Source organism: Episyrphus balteatus, chromosome 4 (assembly GCF_945859705.1).
Source record: "Episyrphus balteatus chromosome 4, idEpiBalt1.1, whole genome shotgun sequence".
Taxonomy (NCBI): domain Eukaryota; kingdom Metazoa; phylum Arthropoda; class Insecta; order Diptera; family Syrphidae; genus Episyrphus; species Episyrphus balteatus.
The window spans coordinates 17,115,470-17,137,266 of NC_079137.1; the positions used below are offsets into that span (position 1 = coordinate 17,115,470).

General features: G+C 33.4%; 2 protein-coding genes across 2 annotated transcripts; one reads left to right on the plus strand and one right to left on the minus strand.

The window, feature by feature from the left end:
• Positions 1-17,131: 17,131 nt before the first annotated feature.
• Positions 17,132-17,896, plus strand: LOC129920194 (39S ribosomal protein L30, mitochondrial). Its single transcript, XM_056001442.1, has 2 exons — positions 17,132-17,368; positions 17,439-17,896. Exons 1-2 carry the CDS (start codon positions 17,238-17,240, stop codon positions 17,851-17,853), a joined length of 546 nt encoding a protein of 181 aa, XP_055857417.1. The 5' UTR covers positions 17,132-17,237; the 3' UTR covers positions 17,854-17,896.
• Positions 17,877-19,757, minus strand: LOC129920190 (torsin-like protein). The gene is made up of 4 exons (XM_056001428.1): positions 19,472-19,757; positions 19,148-19,416; positions 18,084-18,529; positions 17,877-18,024 (listed from the first exon to the last, which is right to left on the minus strand). The coding sequence occupies exons 1-4, from the start codon at positions 19,671-19,673 to the stop codon at positions 17,913-17,915; spliced, it is 1,029 nt and encodes a 342-aa protein (XP_055857403.1). The 5' UTR covers positions 19,674-19,757; the 3' UTR covers positions 17,877-17,912.
• Positions 19,758-21,797: the final 2,040 nt, after the last annotated feature.

Here is a 21,797-nt window from a genome sequence, read left to right on the forward strand (position 1 = left end):
GAATCCTACAAAACCAGTCAAAGAAAATTTAAGACAGAAACTCAACGAGCCAAACGATGTTCTTGGAGAAACTTTTGTAGTACTATCGAATGTACAAATCATTCGGCAAGACTAAGGAAGATCCTCTCCAAAACAATCACTCCTATAGGCTCCCTAAAAGGGCCTGATAACCAATGGACTGAATCTTGTCAAGACAGCTTAAAACTCCTGGTGCAAGCTCACTTCCCAGGTAGTAACTCTGAATTGGAAAATGTTTCCACAAACTCTTTGCACTCATTTTGTGAAATTCCTAGAGAAATTATTACGAAAGAAAAGTTGATCTGGGCCATCAGCTCCTTCTCTCCTTATAAATCTCCAGGCCTGGACGGCGTCTTCCCCTTGATGCTGCAAAAAAGTAGTGAATTCATTATTCCATACCTGATCTCAATATTCCAAAATAGCCTACAACTGGGATATGTCCCTAAAACATGGCGTGAAGTCAAAGTTGTCTTTATACCTAAAGCTGGTAAATCCAGTTACACAGAACCAAAAGATTTCAGACCTATCAGTCTAACTTCTTTTACACTCAAAACTCTTGAAAGATTAATCGATATACATATCCGCAGTTATTTAAGACCGGAGACTATATCACCCTTTCAGCATGCATACACAAAAGGTAGAAGTGTAGAAACAGCCTTACATTGTGCAGTCAGAACAATAGAAAAGTCACTTGTGGTTAAAGAATATACCCTCGCAGCATTTCTAGACATAGAAGGAGCATTCAATAATGTTCATAATAGTGCAATTGGAAAAGCACTCACTGATCTTAAAATAGAAGACACGGTCATAAAATGGATCGTGTGCATGTTGAAAAACAGACAAATAAATAGTGAATTAGGTGGGTCACATATAAAAATGTACGCATCTAGAGGAACTCCGCAAGGCGGTATTTTATCACCTCTTCTTTGGATTTTGGTGATGAATGAGATTCTCATCAAACTGAATAACAGCGGTGTCAAGGTTATAGCCTACGCAGACGATCTAGCTCTTCTAGCGACAGGTAAATACCTAACCACTGTAAGCGAACAATTAGAAAGCGCATTATCTAAGGTCAGTAACTGGACCAGGAGATGCGGTCTTAAAGTAAACCCCCTTAAAACAGAAATGGTACTTTTCACAAACAGAAGGAAAATTCCTCCTTTTGCAGTGCCAAAAATTGATGGCACCCCACTTAAGATTTCGGATAAAGCGAAATATCTCGGAGTGATCTTGGATAAGAAACTTAACTGGGGTCCAAACATTCAAGAAAGATATAAGAAAGCCACGTTTGCACTTTACTCATGCAATCGAATTCTTGGCAGAAACTGGGGACCAAATCCTAAAATAATCATGTGGATGTATACCGCCATTGTCAGACCCATTCTAACTTATGGCAGCTTAGTCTGGTGGCAAGCTCTGGAGAAATCCACGAACTTGAAGACCCTAACCAAAGTACAGAGAACAGCATGCATTAGCACTACGGGGGTGATGAGGTCCACTCCAACCGCAGGGCTGGAAGCAATCCTTAATCTCACTCCCTTAGATCTATTTGTACAAGAATTAGCAGCAAACAGCGCCCTACGACTCAGTCAAACCAACATTTGGAATACTAGTCAAAACGGCCACACTACGATCCTTTCTAACTACGTTGGCAACAACGTAAGTACAGATTACATGACCCCTTACTTAGACTTCAACAAGTCTTTTAATGTCAGTTTCCCAAACAGACAAGATTGGGAAAACAGTGTACCTTTCTCAAATGAGTCGACTATCGCCATCTTTACTGATGGTTCGAAAATGAATACTGGGGTTGGTGCAGGTTTTTACTCAGAAAACCTTAACCTTGCCAGTTCTTTCAGGCTCCCCGATCACAGCAGTGTCTTCCAAGCCGAGATATTGGCAGTGAAAAATGCTGCTAAACAAATATCCATGATGGCGATATCACCTGCTGACATCACCTTTTTCATTGATAGCCAAGCGGCAATAAAAGCGATTTCTGCCACCTTAATCAAGTCAAAGCTTGTTTCTTGCTGTCGCGAAGAGCTTAGGGTTCTTGGTATGCAGCATAATGTAAGACTCTGCTGGGTTCCCGGCCACAGTGATGTGTTCGGCAACGAAAAAGCGGATGAGCTTGCAAGGGAGGGCTCAGTTCTTGATCCCTCTCTCATAGACCATAACATCAGAATCCCACAATGTGAAATAAAACGAAATATTGTCAACAATATTTCACAAAAACAAATGAAAGATGGAACCTCCTAGAATCCTGCGGTCACACCAGGAAACTATGGCCGAACTTCGACGAGAAAAAATCAAACAAGATCTTACTACTTAGTAAACCTTCCTTAAGATCCCTAATAGGCATCTTAACGGGACATAACCTACTAGGATACCACAAAAAGAAAATGGGGCTTAGTACGGATGATCTATGCAGAGGCTGCGGTAATGAGGACGAACAGGAAAACACTGTTCACTTCCTCTGTCACTGCCCAGCACTCTGTCGCACTAGGAAAAAATTCTTAGGAAACTACTTCTTTAATGAATTAGAAGAACTTTCGGAACTTTCAGGCAATAGCCTACTGAACTTTGTAAAGTCCTCCAAATGGCTCGAACAACCATAGCATTCATAGGTTATCACTTTTTCATGAAGTTACAATACTTCAGGGTATCACAAGGGATCTACATTGACTAAGTGTGACGGTAACAAGATCAACTGTCAGCCCATTTAACCTAACCTAACCTATCATGCCTGACCCGCTTCGTGTAGGCCAGTCATTATATACATTTGGAAATGCAAAATGACCGAGAAAGCTAAATTTTGGATATGTTGTAGAGGATGCTTAAAAAAGCTTAACTTGAAGTTTTCGACCAAGATTTCCTATGAGCTTTTTCCGCCATTTTGAAAAAAAGGATAAAATTGGTTTTTTGACAATAACTCGGCTATCTGACGAGATGCGAAAATTTTACAAGAAGCTTTTTTGTAGCTTTTAACGAGTTCTACAATTCATGCGTACACATCTTTTGTGTATCATGAACCGTTTTCGAGATATCGATTAAAAAAGTCAAAAATTTAGGACATGCCATTTGTTTTTTGACATAATCTATTTTTGGGTGATGAATATCGAAAAAATTATTAATATAAAATTTGTAGACCACATTCAGACCTACAATTTCGTATTTTTATATTTTTGTTTGGACAAAAATTACGACTTCCAGTCGGCCGCAAAGTCGTTTAGTCAGCGCCCACCGACAAGCAAGCCGCCCGTTCGGTTGTAAAAAAACAATCATTCATGTTTTTTTTTAATATTTATGTTATTATATCAGTAACACATACATACAAATGTATGTATTTATTTAATAAATAATGAGAAGAAGATGGTAATTGTTTTTTTGTAACCCCAATTTTATTAACCCAAATTTTGTAAATACAGTATACCGGCTTTTTGTGTTGATTGTGCATTTTGTAATTTGCTTCAATCTCTATATTATTTAGTTCATCAAAATTGCAATTAGATCAGTGCCAATAATTTTTAAAAATAAAAAGCTCGAATATTTAATCAGAAAAATTCTATCACATCACGTTGAGATATTACCATGCCAATACATCACAAAAATAAAGTTTTGAACGTTCAAAATTCAATATCTCAAAAACTTTGCACGTTAGAGCTATTCTAATGCTAGATTGAAATTAAGAAGGTCAAAGGCCATTAGAAAAGTATAATTTGGTTTCTATGGGAAATTATTTCTCGCCAATATTCCTGTCATTTACGGAAAAATCGATCTTAAAAATCGTTTTTCTGTTTTTTTTTTTTTTCAATTTTTCTCAATATTTTCTAAATCAAAAGTATAGTTTTTCCATACAATCTTCAATAACAGGTTTTAATCTAAAAGTAACTGCATTCCAAGCTTTTCAAAAATCAAAAACTTTTTGAATTGAAAAATAGGCAATTTTTCAAATTAAATTCGTGAAAAATCCAAACATTAACTTTTTGCTCAAAAAACATTTAAAATAGATAGACAACATAACAAAGTAATTTTTAACCAAGATTTGTTAAAATCCAACCATTTTGGTAAAAGATAATAATAAAAAAATCGCATTTTTTGCATTTTTTCAATATTTTTAAGATTATATGTATTAAAAAAATGGTTTGAGTAAAAGTTATGACACTTTTAATATCCAAAACTTTTGCATTTAACTTTTTTCGATAGGAGGTCTACTTTTGACACAAATCGTAAAAAACCACGATTTTTGACACCAACCCCACTTTTTCGCCACCCACCCTTATCCCCCAATTAGTTTGTGGGCAATTTATTTTTCCGCTTTCATATACCATTTATCCTAAATTTTCCAACCACCCATATGCTGCTAATAATTTTTTTTATTTTTAAAAATTATTGGCACTGATCTAATTGCAATTTTGATGAACTAAATAATATAGAGATTGAAGCAAATTACAAAATGCACAATCAACACAAAAAGCCGGTATACTGTATTTACAAAATTTGGGTTAATAAAATTGGGGTTACAAAAAAACAATTACCATCCTCTTCTCATTATTTATTAAATAAATACATACATTTGTATGTATGTGTTACTGATATAATAATATAAATATTAAAAAAAAACATGAATGATTGTTTGCGGCTTGCTTGTCGGTGGGCGCTGACTAAACGACTTTGCGGCCGACTGGAAGTCGTAATTTTTGTCCAAACAAAAATATAAAAATACGAAATTGTAGGTCTGAATGTGGTCTACAAATTGTATATTAATAATTTTTTCGATATTCATCACCCAAAAATAGATTATGTCAAAAAACAAATGGCATGTCCTAAATTTTTGACTTTTTTAATCGATATCTCGAAAACGGTTCATGATACACAAAAGATGTGTACGCATGAATTGTAGAACTCGTTAAAAGCTACACAAAAGCTTCTTGTAAAATTTTCGCATCTCGTCAGATAGCCAAGTTATTGTCAAAAAACCAATTTTATCCTTTTTTTCAAAATGGCGGAAAAAGCTCATAGGAAATCTTGGTCGAAAACTTCAAGTTAAGCTTTTTTAAGCATCCTCTACAACATATCCAAAATTTAGCTTTCTCGGTCATTTTGCATTTCTAAGCCGTTTTTTCCGACATAATGACTGGCCTAGTGGGTTCTCAGGATTTTTGGGTCCTCTGTCCCACTCAGACAAATTCGTTGCTTCTCTTAGGCCATTTGAATCTCGCGATTTTTTGATCTTCTTCTTCCTTTTTCTCGGCGCTGTTATGATCTCGATGTCGAGGGGATCATAACTATCCCACGTAACTGCTTCACACTAGTGATCCGCCTGTGGGGTTCGCCGGGTTGACCTCAGAAATCGGCGGCAAGCCTCCCGGTTTTGTATTGTTCCATTTCTAAGGCCAACTGAATGCTGGTGGTTTTGCATTTGCTTGTACCAGGAGTTTTTAGGCCTACCTTTCTTTCTATTTCGTGTTGGAACGTTGTATGATATTGCTTTTTTGACGGGGTTCTCAGGATCTCTCCTTTGAACATGGCAATACCAACTGAGTCGGTCGTGTTCAATTTTTTGGGAGATGGTGTTTTTAACATGAAGGCTTCCTCGGATCTTCTTACTTCTAATTCTATCAAGCTTTGTTACTCCTGCTGTCATACGAAGCATCTTCATCTCAGCTGCCGTTAACTTACTCTCATACTTTTGTTACATTGTCCAACATTGTGAACCGTATGTGAGTGCTGGACGCACAACTGCGGTGTAGAGTCTTCCTTTCAGCTTAGGGGGCATTTTTCGATCACAGAAGATGGCAGAATTTTCCCGCCACTTCATCCACCCTACGCTTACGCGATGATTGATATCGTCATCACAAGTACCTTCGTTATTTATCATAGACCCCAGATATTTAAACTTTTCACACTTGGGAAGCACTACACCATTCAAATAAATGTCAGGAATAGGCCTGTGTGGATCAGAAAATGGGCAGCATAGGTATTCTGTCTTTTTCGCGCTCATGCGGTACCCACTACCTTCTAGAACATCCACCCATACATCAAGTGCTCGTTGCAGGGATATCGGGTCTTCACTTATGATGGCTCCATCGTCAGCAAAGAATAACTGATGCACTTTTGGGTCCGTCACTTTGCCTTCAAGCAGGTAATCAAGAACGGTAATAAAGAGCAGAGGACTCAAGACGCTTCCCTGGTGTACACCTACTGTGATTTCGAATTCTTCGGTGACTCCAGCTGCACATCTTACTTTAGTTACTGCTCTCGATTTTTTTATAAAAATGGTAAATAAAAATGGTAAAGGTATGAAGTTCAAGGCGTATCAAAGTGAGATGGGTAAGGGGGGCATGCTGCCCCCCTGCAACCCTCCTGCTTGGGAACACTATATGATTTGGGGTGGGGTCAAGGTTGGGTATGTACAAAGTTTCTTTTGGATTCGAAAAAACTTTTAAATTTTGAAAGAAAACGAATTCTTAAAATTAAATAAAAATGGTATAGGTATGAAGTCCATCAAGGCGTATCAAAGTGAGATGGGTAAGGGATGGCATGCTGCCCCCCTGCAACCCCCCTGCTTGGACACACTATAGGATTTGGGGTTGGGTCAAAGTTGGGTATGCACAAAGTTTCTTTTGAATTCGAAAAAAAAACTGTTAAATTCTGAAGAAAATTTGCCTACACCCAAACTTGCACCCAACCCAAATCCTATAATAGTGTGCCCAAGCAGTGGCGTTGCAAGGGGGCATTATGTTTATGTAAACACGAAAACAGCTAAAAAATACAAATTTGATAAAAAGGTAGTTTTTTAATTTTCAATTTTCTCAAAAACTAGAAGGCATAGAAGCATATGGTTTTCAGAATTTGATAAGAAATTAATTGAGGCAGCTTATTTAATCAATTCATTTCATATTTAAATTAACAGTCTTGTTCAAAATAGTATTAAATGTGTTTTTTTAAACTTTTTTTTTCCCAAATTTTGACTTTGAAGTTGATTATTTCGAAAACAATTAATTGAAATAATTTGATTTAAAAATAAAAATGAAGTGTACAACTCTGGCTTTTGAAAAAGGTATGTATCTTTCATATCTGTAAGTGCTGCCGTTGTTTTTAAATATTTTTTTTGTATTTTACGTGATCTTTTAGAAAATTACCCCACCCGCCTAAACGGGGGGAGATAGACCCCCCCTCCCATAGTAAAAAATGATTGTATTCAACTCCTCTACAAAATACCGTTATCAATTCTTGTCGCCTAAGTTATCGTACTCTCCCCAGTAATAGTTATGTTAGGGCTGTAAAAGTAACGACAAAATGAGTACCCGCATGTATACGTTACTTTTGATACTAGTACCCGCATCAATAATACTACTCGTTACTTTCGTAAGTTTCGCATTTTTCGTATATCTCGTATATTTCGTATGGTTCGTGTGTTTCGCATGTTTCGTTACTTTCGTTACTTTCGCATGCTTCATATGTTTCGTACATTTCGTATATTTTATGTATTTGATACGTTTCGTGTGTTTGGTAGGTATTTTAAGTATTTTTCGTACGTTGCACAGTGTGGCCAATCACGAATCTAGCTGGACAAAATTAATAACTCGCGTTAAATCGACTTTTTTTCTAAACAGTTTTAAACAAATGAATGTGAATAGATAAAATTCTATAAAAAAGAAATATTTTTTAAAAAGAAATCTATAATTTCTGCAAAAAGTGGGTCAAAATAGTGATGAAGAAAATGCATTTTTATAGTATTTGAATTTATGTTTCCGTAAACGTATTCAATGATTGGATATACTTAATTATTTTAAAAAAACGCTTGAAAAATCTCAATAAATAAAAGCTCTATTGCTATTCACGAAAAAAGAGAGGCGGAATAATTAGTTTTTATTAAGAAATAGAACTTTTACACACGTTTTTGACAGGTGACATATATGATTTATTTTCTCATTATCATGCTTTAAATTAAAATTTTAGCAATGATTTTAATTAAATATGCTTCACAATCATAAAAAATGGCATCACCTTTAAAAATATCTGCAGATAATTTAAAAAAGTAACTCCTTTTTGTGCGATGCAAACTTGAAACAGAAGGGCCTATTAAAAACAGCTGTGTTTATATTACCTTCGATGTTTTTCAAGCTAATAATTCTCTAAATTTCTTCGTGACCCTATTTCTGGCCTTTTACACTTGCTTGCTTTTTGCATTGAACTTGTTTAAGATGTTCCGACAGAAAAGCATCATTCATCAATGATAATGCCTCATTAGTTGAAAATTCCAGTAGTTTAGTAGTTCCAGAGGATCAGAATTTAATTTTTTATACATTTTGATCCTTCACTCATTTCAATAAATCCTTTCCGGTATTATTGGAATATGCTTTTTCAATTTTGCGGAGAGCGATTCTGCTGATTTTAACTATTTTCTAATGGATAGGTGCACTTAGGAGACTTTTAACCTTCCGTTTGTTATATTTTTCCCGTTTTTTTAGTTTTTAAAAATTCTTTTCTACTTTTGTTTCACTATCTACTGTTTTTGTTTATTTAGTTATCACATAATATTGGTCAAGCAAAATGAAATTCATGTTTAAAGAGCGGTCCAATGTTTCTTCCACCTTTTTTGTCTTTTTTTTTCGCTTAACTTGAAGCACAAAACTTTTATATATGTTTTTAATTTTTCTTTATTGTCAAAAATGTTCCAAAGATGATACCTGCTCATTAAAAGATCAAAAAAACTGTCTTTTCGATCTTATTTGGCAGTTTTGACACATTTTTCGAAAATTTGTTTTTTTGAAAATCTTGACTTCATTTTGAAAAGTGAAAAAAGTTGTATGGCGGTCGAAAAAACGCGAGACATGTAAATAGCTGATCTTAATGACAACACTCCACAATACATTAATTAATTAATTTCAGACCGGAAAAATGCGGAAAAATTAACTTTACCTCTAATTGAAAAACAAAGATATTTTTTTTTTGCACTTCCTAGCCTTCTTATAGAATTTATTTTTTTTTAAATAGTTGCAATATTAATTAATAAATAAAAATTAAAACAATTTACCTCCAAATGTAGATTAACAATTAAAAAAAACAATTAGAACCAAAAAACTACCACAGCGTTTTTAATCGTCAACCAAACTCAAGCGAAAAATAGAATACTTTGTATTATCTCCATCCAACTGTTAACAAGAACCAACTTTCAAGCTTAGCTTACGCTAATCCGAGATGAAAACAAAAAAACCAAACATGAATTACAGTTACCCATTTTATTGAGAAGCTCAACTCATGATTTAAAATCATGTGGCTAAACTTTTTTTTTTCTATTTTGTCCAGTCAGATTGGCGAATTACCACACTGTGCGTTGGTAGGTATGAGCAAATATTATAGTATTCTATAATCTTTGGGTGTAAAATTTTTTTTTTTGAAAAAACCAAAAACAATTTGTGTAATCTAAGGTACATTTTAAGGTCATAAACATTAATTTAAGTTGCGGCATTCTCATGTTATAAGAGTTTGAAGGTAGCTATACTGATTTTTTTTTTTCGATTTTTTTTAATCAAACGTGGAAACTTATTTTATTTTTTTCCTAATTTTTCGACAAAACTTTGTTAATTTTTTGTTTATATTCGTTCAGTAATCTTATCATAATTCTTTAGAGACCTTTATTTCAAAAGTACATCTCGTAGATCTCGGAATATTAACACTTCAATACAACCATGTCGAACAATTTTTCATTTTTTTTTTTCTATTGAGAGTGATTTTCAAACCTCGTTTTCTCTGCTTTATTTTTAGTTGAAAATTTTGCAGTGAAAATAAACAAATTTTTTGAAAAACCAAAAAAACTTTTGTATATTCTTAAGCTACATTTCAAGGCCATTAACAAAAAGGTCATAAACACATTGGTTTCGGCCACATAGAGAAAATTCCAAAACGTGTCTCTTTTGATATTTCTGTATAAATTATTATCGATAACACAACGATACCTTGGAACTACTGTCTTTATTGAGATAAAAGTGAACTCAAGATAATTATCTGGAGTTAGCATTCCGACTAAGGTAACGATGTCGATAGAAGATGCTAAATGCGACAAATTGAATGTATCACTTCGTTTCGTATCTCATGTATCGGATGATTTAGTATTGAAATTGGAATGCGGTCGTTACTCTTACATATGTTTCGTATCTCGTATGTTTCGTTACTTCAGTACCCAGTAACGAAACACACGAGTAACGATACTGTTTAGAAAGTAACGTTTTGTTACTCGTTACTGAAGCAAATACCCGCATTTTAGTAACGAATACATACGATTTGCTACAGCTCTAAGTTATGTATATATGATTATTTTTCTCTGAGTAAAGGCTTGGCCACACTGGAGGGTATGCGGTAGCGGTACGGTACGGGTAGCGGTGAGGGTACTTGTATGAAAAAAAATCCAAACTGACACATCAACGTTCAGGTGTGGAATTTTTTTAGTACAAATATCGTTACAGCTATACCGCATACCCTCCGGTGTGGCCAAGCCTTAATAGAAGTGAAAACAGGAAAAACATTCGCTGTGAATGAGATGTGCCACCCCACCACAAGCCGCTTTACAGGATTGTGTTGGTGTATTCGATCACCAAAAATCCCTTAAATGACTTTTTGGTTACTGCTTGCTATGTGACCAAAGCTGCACTAAAAAATGCTCTTTATATTTTGCTTGTTTGTATTTGTTTGGTTTATATTTCTTTATTTTTTTTTTTTCGTTTTTGTATTTACTTTTTAAATAAACGAGCCTGAAGTAACCTTTTTAAGTTTTCTATTCTTATTTCAAAGGATTTTGTTTTACTGTTTATTTAACACTGAAGACAATTATTGAGCGCAAGTGTTATTTACGGCCATATTATTCACTAGTTTAAAAAATGGATGTAAAGAAATTGAAATGTCAAAAATTAATCCAAATCCATAATATTCACTATCACACAGAGAAAAAATAGTAATTTTTAACTATTTTTTAACTATTTTCAAAGTTAAAATCGGGATAACTATCATTGTATATATATTTCCATAGTACTATCATGAAGTGAAACGATATTAGGAACTCTAGTGGTGACTCGAAAAAGCAGAATTTGTATGAAAAAAATACGCTGAGCGCCACCTCAAAAAAGTGGCGACATGAACTAATACTAAATTCGACTTCATGATAGTACTATAGAAATATATATACAATGATAACTATTATGGATTTGGATTTTTTTTTGACATTTGACAATTTTACAGATGTATTTTTTAAACGTTGTTCACATACATGTGGCGCATACGTGCTCTATTTTGTATTTATCTACTGTTTTTTTTAACGCATTTGTATGAGTAGGGGAAGACGATTGATCAAGCTGGAAAATTTGTTTATGTTCATTTATGTTAAAGTATTTTATAATGCTGAATAGAATGGGCCATATCATAGTTGTCTACTAAGCTCTTTCTAAGCTATTACTTTGGAAGTCCAGAGTTTAGCCTATTCATAAACAATTTTAGACCTATGTTTAGGACTTAACCTGTGGTCTAACTTTAAACACACGAAATGCTCTGTTTAAGCAGTTGCTAGTACGATCAAACGCAAAATATAGATTTTTTTCTGTAATGAAACAAATATTATTATTTTAAATAAATTTAATTCTCTTCAAATAAAATGTCGATGGATATTTCAAAACAATAAGATTTTGATATAACAGAAGATTTTCGAAACATTAATTGAAAATGTGGCACAATCACAACACAAGTGTTCGCCATCTGAAAATATTAACCTAATAAATGTTCTAACTTCTAATAGATCAGTGACATAATTATATATTTTTTTTTTTTTTCAATGATTTAAGTGCAGCAGCAATATTAATGGAGTCTTCGTTTGATAAAAATTCAATTTATTTTTGGATCCAAAGGTATATGACAGATTTAAACAAAAAAAATATTTGTATTTTTTTTTACCAAACGAAAACCGCATAAAACAATTCTGATGTCGTTTTCTATTTGCTTTTGAGATTTTTGTGTAAAAATCTGATGGTGTTTTCGTTTGGTAAAAAAATTAATTTATTTTTTGATCTAAATCTGTCAAAAAACTGTTGTTGCGACTACTTAATTGTAGTTGAAACGATCAAAAATTGTTTTTTTGATAGATTAAGATCAAAAAATAAACTGATTTTTGACGTGATAACGTCTTATAAATCGATGAACCATGGCAGCCACCACAAAAAAGTGACGCCATTTTCTAGCGTTACACTCTCGCACTTTCGCAGTGCGGCAAAAAATTTAAATTCAAAATTAAAAATGAACTGTTAGAGATACAAAAATCTCCTAAAGCTTATTTGAAAGATAATAATCTAAAGCCTAATCCAAATGAAGGATTTTTAAAAATTCCGTCATTTAATAAGGTAAACAGGGGTAAAACGGAAAGATGAAATTTGGGCTAAACACGTGGTGGTAGAGAGTTGATTCTTTTTGTAATAGATAGAGGAGACTGATTTAAGGATAACTGCATTTAAGAAAAAATTCTAAAAAATTCTATAACTCCGCTATAACGTTTTGTTTGAACGTTGATCAGGTGTTGTGGGTATGACAAAATGTTTATTATGGGTAAGGTAAATTTTTTTTGACAATTCTAAAAATGCCAGGTGAAAGATGAAGGAAAAAAAATTAGGCATCTCATAGTCAGCTATTACATGAAGCCTCAAGAGGCTTGACTCTTTTTTCTAATTTTCTTTTGATAATCATTCTGTGAGGCGCGTACTATTACACGATGCCTCTTGAGTCCAGGACTCAAGTTTGACATTTCTCTTTTGATTTAAAATTTGTTGTTGTATTGCACCAAGAAGCAAAAAGAAATGAAAGAGAATGTTGAAAAAAGGAAAAGTGGAAAAAGAAACGTCAAAAAAGAGTCTCAGAATTCCGACCCACGACTCTCTGGTCGGATAATTTTTTGTTTCATCTTTTTTCTCTTTTGCACCCATTACGTTTGAAAAGAGGCGCGCCTCTTGAGGCTTCATGTAATAGCTGACATACGGATTTTTTTCCAACACTCTGCGTTTCGAAATATGAATTTTTGAAAAATACCTACTTTTTTAGGGGTTTTTTTGGGTAGTTTTTGATTATTAGCTTTTTTTTTGAGCGTTCAAAAAGTTATATGGGACATGTAGGGCTGATAAATGCGCATACATGTGCAAAAAATTGGAATCGTTAAAAGAGTTTTGACTGAATACGGAGAAAAATAAGTTTTTAAAAAACAGGTTTTTTGGCCGTTTTTAACCGATTTTCATCGTTTTTTATTTTTACCTTTTTTTCATTGATAGATAGAGGAATATTATATATGGAGTAATGATAGACTACTATATGTGTGCGAAATTTCAATCATTTTCGTGAACACAATTTTGAGATAACGGTAAAATAAAATTTTAGAATTCAACAGGTTATAACTTTTTACCAAGAGCAGATAGAAATTTGATTAAACATTTATGAGCATCCTGATACAATTACCTTTCAATTAGTATATCACACATAACGCTAGACTAACTACAAGCCACACAATGTTAAATCAAGAAACTTGCGAAAAACATCATACCACCAGTGGAGATCTGTTGCGCCATGAACAGCCACCAGTGTGGGAAGTACCGTAATCTCAGTCTAGAAATTCCACATGGTTGACTTTAAAAAATTCTAACTTCTCTTTGAAATGAGATTGATACGTCATTTGAAAGGTGAAACATGGTATAAAATTTTATAGGTTGTCAGGGAAAAAATTCATTTAATAGCATGAGAACATAAAAATAAATGTTTTTTTGCTTTTTTTTATGAAATTTCATCGAGTTTAAAAAATTCTAGCTCTTTTTGTAGATGTCTCATAGATTTGATCTATATATATATTTTTAGCTAAGACAATAAGCTTTCAGATGGTGTAAAATAGATTGTTAATAGATATATAGATTGTTAAAAAAAATGGATTTAATATCGTGAGAAGATAAATTTAATGTTTTCTTTGCTTTTTTGATGAAAATGATTGTTTTAAATAAATTATTTTAATACTTTTTGCTCATTGTAAAAATTTAAAAATGGTTTTATTATTTAGAAGAAATATTTGGCTTTTTAATGGTATAATTTTTTGTGTGAGCTTTTAAAATAAAAAAAATTAATATAATGAGAAAAGAAAAAAGGTATTTTTTTTAGCTTTTTCTTGTAAATTATGATTGTTTGAAATAAATAAACCCTTCAAATGGCTCATTTTAAAAGCACACAACCTGGGGTCAAATCGTCGCATACGTTAACGAGTAACTCGTTAACGAAATCTGTTCATTTGGCATGATGTCATACGTACAGCAAACGACTTCGTATTCAACTGAACGGAATGTCATTCGTTTGGTTTGAAGCTTTCGAACAAATTGTTAATGGGTTCAAAAAGTAATGAAAATATAAGAATATCTTATTTTAACAATAATCAAACTGTTTGAAATCACGAAAACATACATTAGGGCATATATTAACAAAATAAAATTTCACCAAAAGAGTTCAAAGCACCAGCCTCAACCTCCAATGATTTAAGAAAAAAATAATTCCTCAAATTAGAATTATATGGAAAAAAAAAATTTGATTTTAAAACTAAAACGACGTGATTAGCCAAAAAAAATAATAAAACTCTTAAAATGTATAAAACAAAATAAAAAAAAAATTCTTGTCAAAAGTGGGATTCGAACCCATGTCATTTACGCTCCCATATCTCTAGAAGGCAACATCGTTTTTTGAGTCAGGCGCCTCAGACCACTCGGCCATCCTCGCATAAGGGTCGACGAAGTCAAATTTGTCACCAATTATGTTTTGGCCTATGCAGTTGTACATTCTACCAAAAATTTCGTTCTGTTTTCTAACGTATGCCGTCATCCCAATCGCTGTGCTCGTTTAATGTATCACGAAATTATCTTTCGTTCGCTTGAGGCTTCGTCAACGGATGCGACGATTTGGCCCCTGTTTTCTTACGACGTTATCACGTAAAATCATCGTCCGTAAACCGGCTTTACAGACAACCTCTTTTTTTTACCAAACGAAAACACCATCAGATTTTCCACTGCAAATAGAAAATGAAATCTAGTTTATAATCGAAAAAGTGGACAAGATTAAAATCTTGTTTTCCTTTGGTGAATGAGAATGAGACCCGATTCGACCACTATAAAAAAATTATATAATCATATTAGCCCTCATAGAGGAAGGAATACCTAGAGACGCGACTTCGGTTGGTTTTTCTCTTCCACCCTACACGCTGCAATGAGAGGAAAAACTCCACAGTGCTTATATGTGGTAGTTTTATTGTGCATTTTAAATGGCACCAACACATTCAACTGTGGAGTTGGGCTCAAAACAATTAAAAACAATTTAAGTGCTCAGTAGAGGAATTAATTCATAAAAAAGTAATATAATAAATTCAAAACACGAACCTTTTTTTTTATTTCTGTACATATTTATTGAAAGGTGGGTGTCTGGAGTGAGCTATTTGAGGAGCTATTCAAGTTCATGTACAAACCAAAATCATGTTTAAATTCAAAGTTTGTGAGGACATCTACTGGTGAAAGGAAGGTATTAAACGAATTGTACCTTTCACACGTATTCACAGATAGGAAAACAAGAGAAAAATAAGAGAGATTATCTGAAATTAAATTTGCGGGTGTTTTAGGCAAGGGGGTACGAGTCGGCTCTCTAGGTATTCCTTCCTCTATGTTAGCCATAGAGGAAGGAATACCTAGAGACGCGACTTCGGTTGGTTTTTCTCTTCCACCCTACAAGCTGCAATGAGAGGAAAAACTCCACAGTGCTTATATGTGGTAGTTTTCCCGTGCATTTTAAATGGCACCAACACATTCAACTGTGGAGTTGAGCTCAAAACAATTAAAAACAATTTAAGTGCTCAGTAGGAAATAAATTCATAAAAAAATAATATAATAAATTCAAAACACGAACCATTTTTTTTTATTTCTGTACATATTTATTGAAAGGTGGGTGTCTGGAGTGAGCTATTTGAGCTATTCAAGTTCATGTACAAACCAAAATCATGTTTAAATTCAAAATTTGTGAGGACATCTACTGGTGAAAGGAAGGTATTAAACGAATTGTACTTTTCACACGTATTCACAGATAGGAAAACAAGAGAAAAATAAGAGAGATTATCTGAAATTAAATTTGCGGGTGTTTTAGGTAAGGGGGGTACGAGTCGGCTCTCTAGGTATTCCTTCCTCTATGATGTTAGCCCTGTTCCATTGGAGGTGGTAGTCTGCAAAAAGTAGATGTTTTCGGTTAATCTAGTACTATCATCTACTCATGCTCTTCTTCCCGAAATTTGTATTGAATTCGTTGAAGGTGCGTTCCATTGAAAATCGCTAGTAAACTACTAGTAGTACTTTGGCACGTCTCAAAGGAACAGAGCTTATGGGGCTTTTCCAAGTGGAAAAGTACTAGAAGAACTTCTTTCTCATTGGTCAACCTCCACTGGTGAAGAGGTAAACAAACATTTTTTCCGATGCTAATTACAAAAAAAAGCTATTTTTCAGTACTAAGGCCGTGTGTGAATTGCGAACACCGTTTAAAATTTTTGACACTATTGAGGTGAATAAAAAATTTTCAGTTGTTAAAAATTTATTGGGCTCTGGGACCTAGTTTGAGTTAAATTTTTTTGGCAGATGGTTTTGTATTTTTATTAAAAAGCAGTATCAAGGCAGAAAAGAGACAGAGAAAATTATTAAACAAAAAGCCATACAGCTGAAAATTTTTTATTCACCCCAATAGTGTCAAAAATTTAAACCTGATTTAGTTATAAACACATATTATTATCATTTTACAATCATAACATTGATACTCGTACATATAAAATTAATTCGTAAAATAAATGTTTTTCGAGGACTTTTTTATTTTTTTCTTATGGAAATTACATTGAGCGGCAAATCGGAAAATAATCTATATAACTTTCGGGTTTTCGTCGCTATCCACCAGGTGCTTTGATGCCAAGTGTCAATAGTGATAAAGTTCCCCATAGTGATAAAATAAACGGTATGAGAATCTGAACGCACACATTGCAAATACATTCCTGAACTCTGCTATTTAGAAAGTCACCGCGCAACTGTCAAAAACATCTGTGTTGTTTCATAACTTTTCAACCACACTCTTGTCTTTCGGTAAAAAATAGTAGTGTGTTTTTCTAATTTGTATTTATAAATTAAAAACAGGACAAAATGGAAGTTTCAAACCTTTTGAACGCTTTACGTCGTTTATCTATCCAACCCATCCGTACGTATGGAAAGCATAACAAGAAATATGTGTACACCGATGGAATAAAGTACGAAGGAATTTATTACTACCCACGGTAAGAAAAACTGATAAGCACACCTTCACAATTACAAACAATAATTCCAAAACATTCAAATAACCACCAGCACAAAAGACCACCAAGATCCACCAATAACTCCAGCTAAGCTATTCCGTGTTCAAAGAATCAAACCTGTCAAGGGCAACCCTTACTGGGAAAAACGAATCCTTAAAGACCTTGGGTTAGATGGAAAACAGGGTAACTTTACTGTTGTCAAAAATATCCCCGAAAATAACGCACGGCTATGGAAGATCAAACACCTGCTTAAAGTCACTCCAATCACATTTAAATACGGTGAGCCCACAGAGAACGACATCAAACATACTATCCTTAAGGAAAACGGAGAATGTATTGTCACCAAAGAAATTGGTCAGTTAGAAAAACGTTTTGAGGCTACTGAAAAATTCGAAGCCGATCCAAAAAGACTAGACACAGATCTATTGAAGAAAGATGCTCGCCTTAAATGGTTAAATAATTGGTAAAAATGAAAACAATAAAATCCAAATTTCTGAAATAGTAAAAAAAAAACAACATTTATTTCTTAAAACATCGATTCCGCCTCAACAGCTACTTTTTTATCAAGTTTCTTGCATCCAGATGTTGCAAATATGCCCGTCTTCTTTTCAAATGATACATATTCATTGATCATATTTCTGTAAGAGAAAAACAGAAATATAATATGAAACCTCTTAAATGAGAATCATAAACTCACTCTATAACATTACGATCAGGTGTTTTATCCCAACGCTGAAATTCCGCCTCTATACATTTATATACATGTTCTTTTTCGAGCGGTAAAAATGGAATATAATGGTCCACTACATGGGCTTCTATTAGCCCTGTTTTTTTCATTCCACCTTCCAAATTATACGCTCCAAGTTCAAGAATTTTCTCAAAATCACTCATTCTTGTACTTTCTCGTAATGTTCCCTGCTTCAAAAGAGATCCCAAGTGAAGAGCAATGTTGAGTCCCGCTGTATTTGAAACAAACACAAATATGGCTTGTCTGTAGTCCGGTCCTCTAGAGGTAGAATAGTAATCTACAAGTGATGTAAGTGATTCGAATATTCCGTGTGGCATTTTATCAACTTCGTCAAATATAAATAGCGATCTTGGGCAGTCGGTGACTGATTTTTCAACCAGTTCTTTTATTTCTTTCTAAAAAAAAAAATTAAGAAATGATGTACAAGGGTGATATAGTTATTGATACTAAAAGGCATTGGTCACACACAGCTGATTGCCCGTCGCAAATTAAGGTAGCCACTGCTAGCGATTTGATGTGATGAAAATTCGACTTTAACGTTAACAGCCAATGACCCGTATGCACACAAAATAGGAAATACTAGCAACAGGAAATTATTAAGTATAAACTAGGTTTGATATGCACATAATGTGGATAAAAAAGTTCATACTTTACAATTTTTCAAGTAAAAGCATTTACTATTTTTAACGAAAATCATGTTCAAAAGAAAAATTAATTGGTTTTCATTTTCATATTTTTAACTGATCTGATTTTTACAAATGAAAATCATATTTTTCAAAGAAAAAATAATTAGTCAGCTTGGAAAGCTTGCTGTTCTCAAGGAGTTCATAAGGTATTTGACTACTGCATGCTACCTACCAAAAGATATAACAAATTTAACTTTGGGAAAAGGTAGCCTCTGATAACTACCATAATTTTAACGTTTTTAACAACTCGCTACTGGCAATAAGCAGAGTGAGTCACTTATTCAGCGAATGACATAGACAAAATATTAAAAAATAAATAAAACTTACAGAATATCGTTCACTTTCACTTTGATACGGAAAATCAGCCCTTCCTTTAAAAAGATGCACAAACTTACTCTCTAAACCTTTTAAGTACAGAGATTTGGCTATGAAATCCGCAACGTAGTTTTTCCCCGTGCCAGGAGTTCCATGAAAACTTAGTACCAATGCTTTTTTAGAAGCTGTATCTTTACTAAAGTGTGCGCGTATAGCAGGAATAACCTTTTCTAAGACAATATGCTGCCCAAACAGATGTGACTCCAATTCGTTCTTCAACTCTGTGTTTATTAAAGTTAATTCACATGCATATTATGTATATTAATATTTTCTTACTATTAATATCGCCAGGAATCCAGTAATCACTACAGCATTCTTGAAAACTACAGTAAGTTTTTTGTTTCACATAATCAAAATTATAGCCAAAACCAGCTAATACCGCCGTTCCAACAGTAAAAGTTATTGGATCTACTGCATGTGAATAATTTGTTACTAAAGAAATAATAACAATAAATAGGATAATTGTATGAGTTTTCATTTTAATAAATTAAAGAAATAATAATGTAGGTGCCGGAATCTTGTTTTTTTTTCAACGACTTCGAAATGTCAAAAAAAACATGTCACATATACGTCAACGTAATTGTTGTTAAGCACAGTACACATAAAAAGGTAATGGGCACGTTCAAACACCTATCGGATAGGCTATCTGGGATCACAGTACACATAAAAAGGTAATATATTCCGAACTGACATTGGTCGCCAGATTGTCAAAACATAACACTTTGGCGACCAATGTCAGCTACCGAATTCTTAATTGTTTAAAATACCGACGAAAAACGCACAAAAACCGATAAACCACGCACACCACTAATTTTTAAACAATTATTTAGCATTTTCCGCAATGAAAAACGAAAAAAATTTGTTATTTTTCAATTTATAATATTTTTAAATGACATTTTATAAATTAAAACAAAAACAAATTTCCTGTTTACTGCGATTGAAATATAAAAATTAAAGGCCGACCTGACAGATTGGTGCCCATTTTTGACAAACAAATTTTGACAACGTTCGGAATATATTACCTTATTATGTGTACTGTGATCTGGGATACCCGTATCTGGAATATCTCTTTGAATGAAAAGCTATCCAGTTAGCTTGCCAAAGCAGCACAACAAAAAAAATGTAAATATTGAAAAAAGAAATTTGTTTCTTTTGAGCAAATTCCCCTTTTTTATTGTTGCAGAGTACTTGCACAATCGATTTAACTTTATGTCTTGCAAATTTATTTTATTTTCAAGCTGAATAGTCGCGCGAATAGAAAGCAAAACAAAAAATAGCCAAATGCTTATCAGCTGATCACTCGGATACCTGAGGTATACCAGAAATTCTCGGATACATTCAGATTTTTTTTTTGACAGACAGCCCTATTCTGCTGTTCCCGTGAATCTCAGATCCGATTCACACATTCGGTTCACTTTAACTCTACCTTGCCATTCTGCTATCCATCGGGTAAACTGCACTATCATCCCTCAATTTGACGTCGAGGTGAACGTCAAATTAAAAAAAAATGGCGACGAAGTAAATTGAAAGGAAAAAAAAAATTTTTTGTTTGTGTTTATTTGCATAGAAAAAATAAAAGCAGCCGATTAAATGTTAAGAAATAATTAAAAATTTATGAAAAGTGGCATTTTGCTTAATTTCAACGATGGTGAATTTATTTTTACAAACAAAAGTGACAGATCCGCAACATTTTTTATGCGGATTGCAAATGTATGGAGCAAGTTCATTCACGTGATTAGTGGAATACTGAACAACATTACCGATATTACCGACGTGAGTTTGGATTCCCCCCGATGAATAGCAGAATCGTAATTGGTGAATATTTAGCGATTTTTCCCCCCGATGGATAGCAGAATAGGGCTGAGAAAATGGTTCGTTTCCTTGCTAATTTTTAACATTGTTTACAACAGGTGTGTTTTTTTGTTTATCTATATAGATTTTGTGCAAAAAAACGACATCGAGATTTTTGAAATCGAAACAATTTACGTGTTAAAAACAACAAAAACTTTATCTGTATAGATTTTTAAAAAATCCAGATAATTATCCAGATTTTACTTTCTCTCGATAAAAACAGTAGTGCCAAGGTAGTTTAATTGTTGTGTTCATACAGAAATATCTGAAAATATAAACAAAAAAAAAAAAGCGGAGAAAACGAGGTTTGAAAAAAACTCTCATAGAAAAAAATAATCAAAAATTTGTTTGACATGGTTGCATTGAAATGTATATATCTCGAGATATACGCAATGCACTTTTCAGATAAAAGTCTTAAATGGATCCTGATAAGATTGTTGAACAGATATGTATATAAAATTACCAAAGTTTTTTCGAAAAATTAGAAATAAAAATAAAAAAGTTTTCACATAAAAAATCGAAAAAAAAATTCAATATGGCTACCTACAAACGCTTATAACACAAGAACGACGCAACTAATGTTAATGGTCATGGTCTTAAAATGTAATAAGAATATACAGATCATTTTTGGTTTTTTGTGAAAAAATTTTTTTTTTTGAATCCAACATGGATGCCATGGCCATATGAAAATTTTTGTTTGCATCCAACATGGATGTAATGGCCTTCCCACTTCGGAGTTAAAATAAAAAAA

Bases quoted from the DNA above. Each gene is read 5' to 3' on its own strand.
- LOC129920194 (XM_056001442.1), top strand. From the start codon at position 17,238: ATGGAAGTTTCAAACCTTTTGAACGCTTTACGTCGTTTATCTATCCAA. The intron at 17,369-17,438 runs GTAAGAAAAACT...AATAACCACCAG, and splicing joins GGAATTTATTACTACCCACG to CACAAAAGACCACCAAGATC.
- LOC129920190 (XM_056001428.1), bottom strand. From the start codon at position 19,673: ATGAAAACTCATACAATTATCCTATTTATTGTTATTATTTCTTTAGTA. The intron at 18,530-19,147 runs GTAAGTTTTATT...TTTTTTTTTTAG, and splicing joins GTGAAAGTGAACGATATTCT to AAAGAAATAAAAGAACTGGT. The intron at 18,025-18,083 runs GTGAGTTTATGA...TTTCTCTTACAG, and splicing joins CCTGATCGTAATGTTATAGA to AAATATGATCAATGAATATG.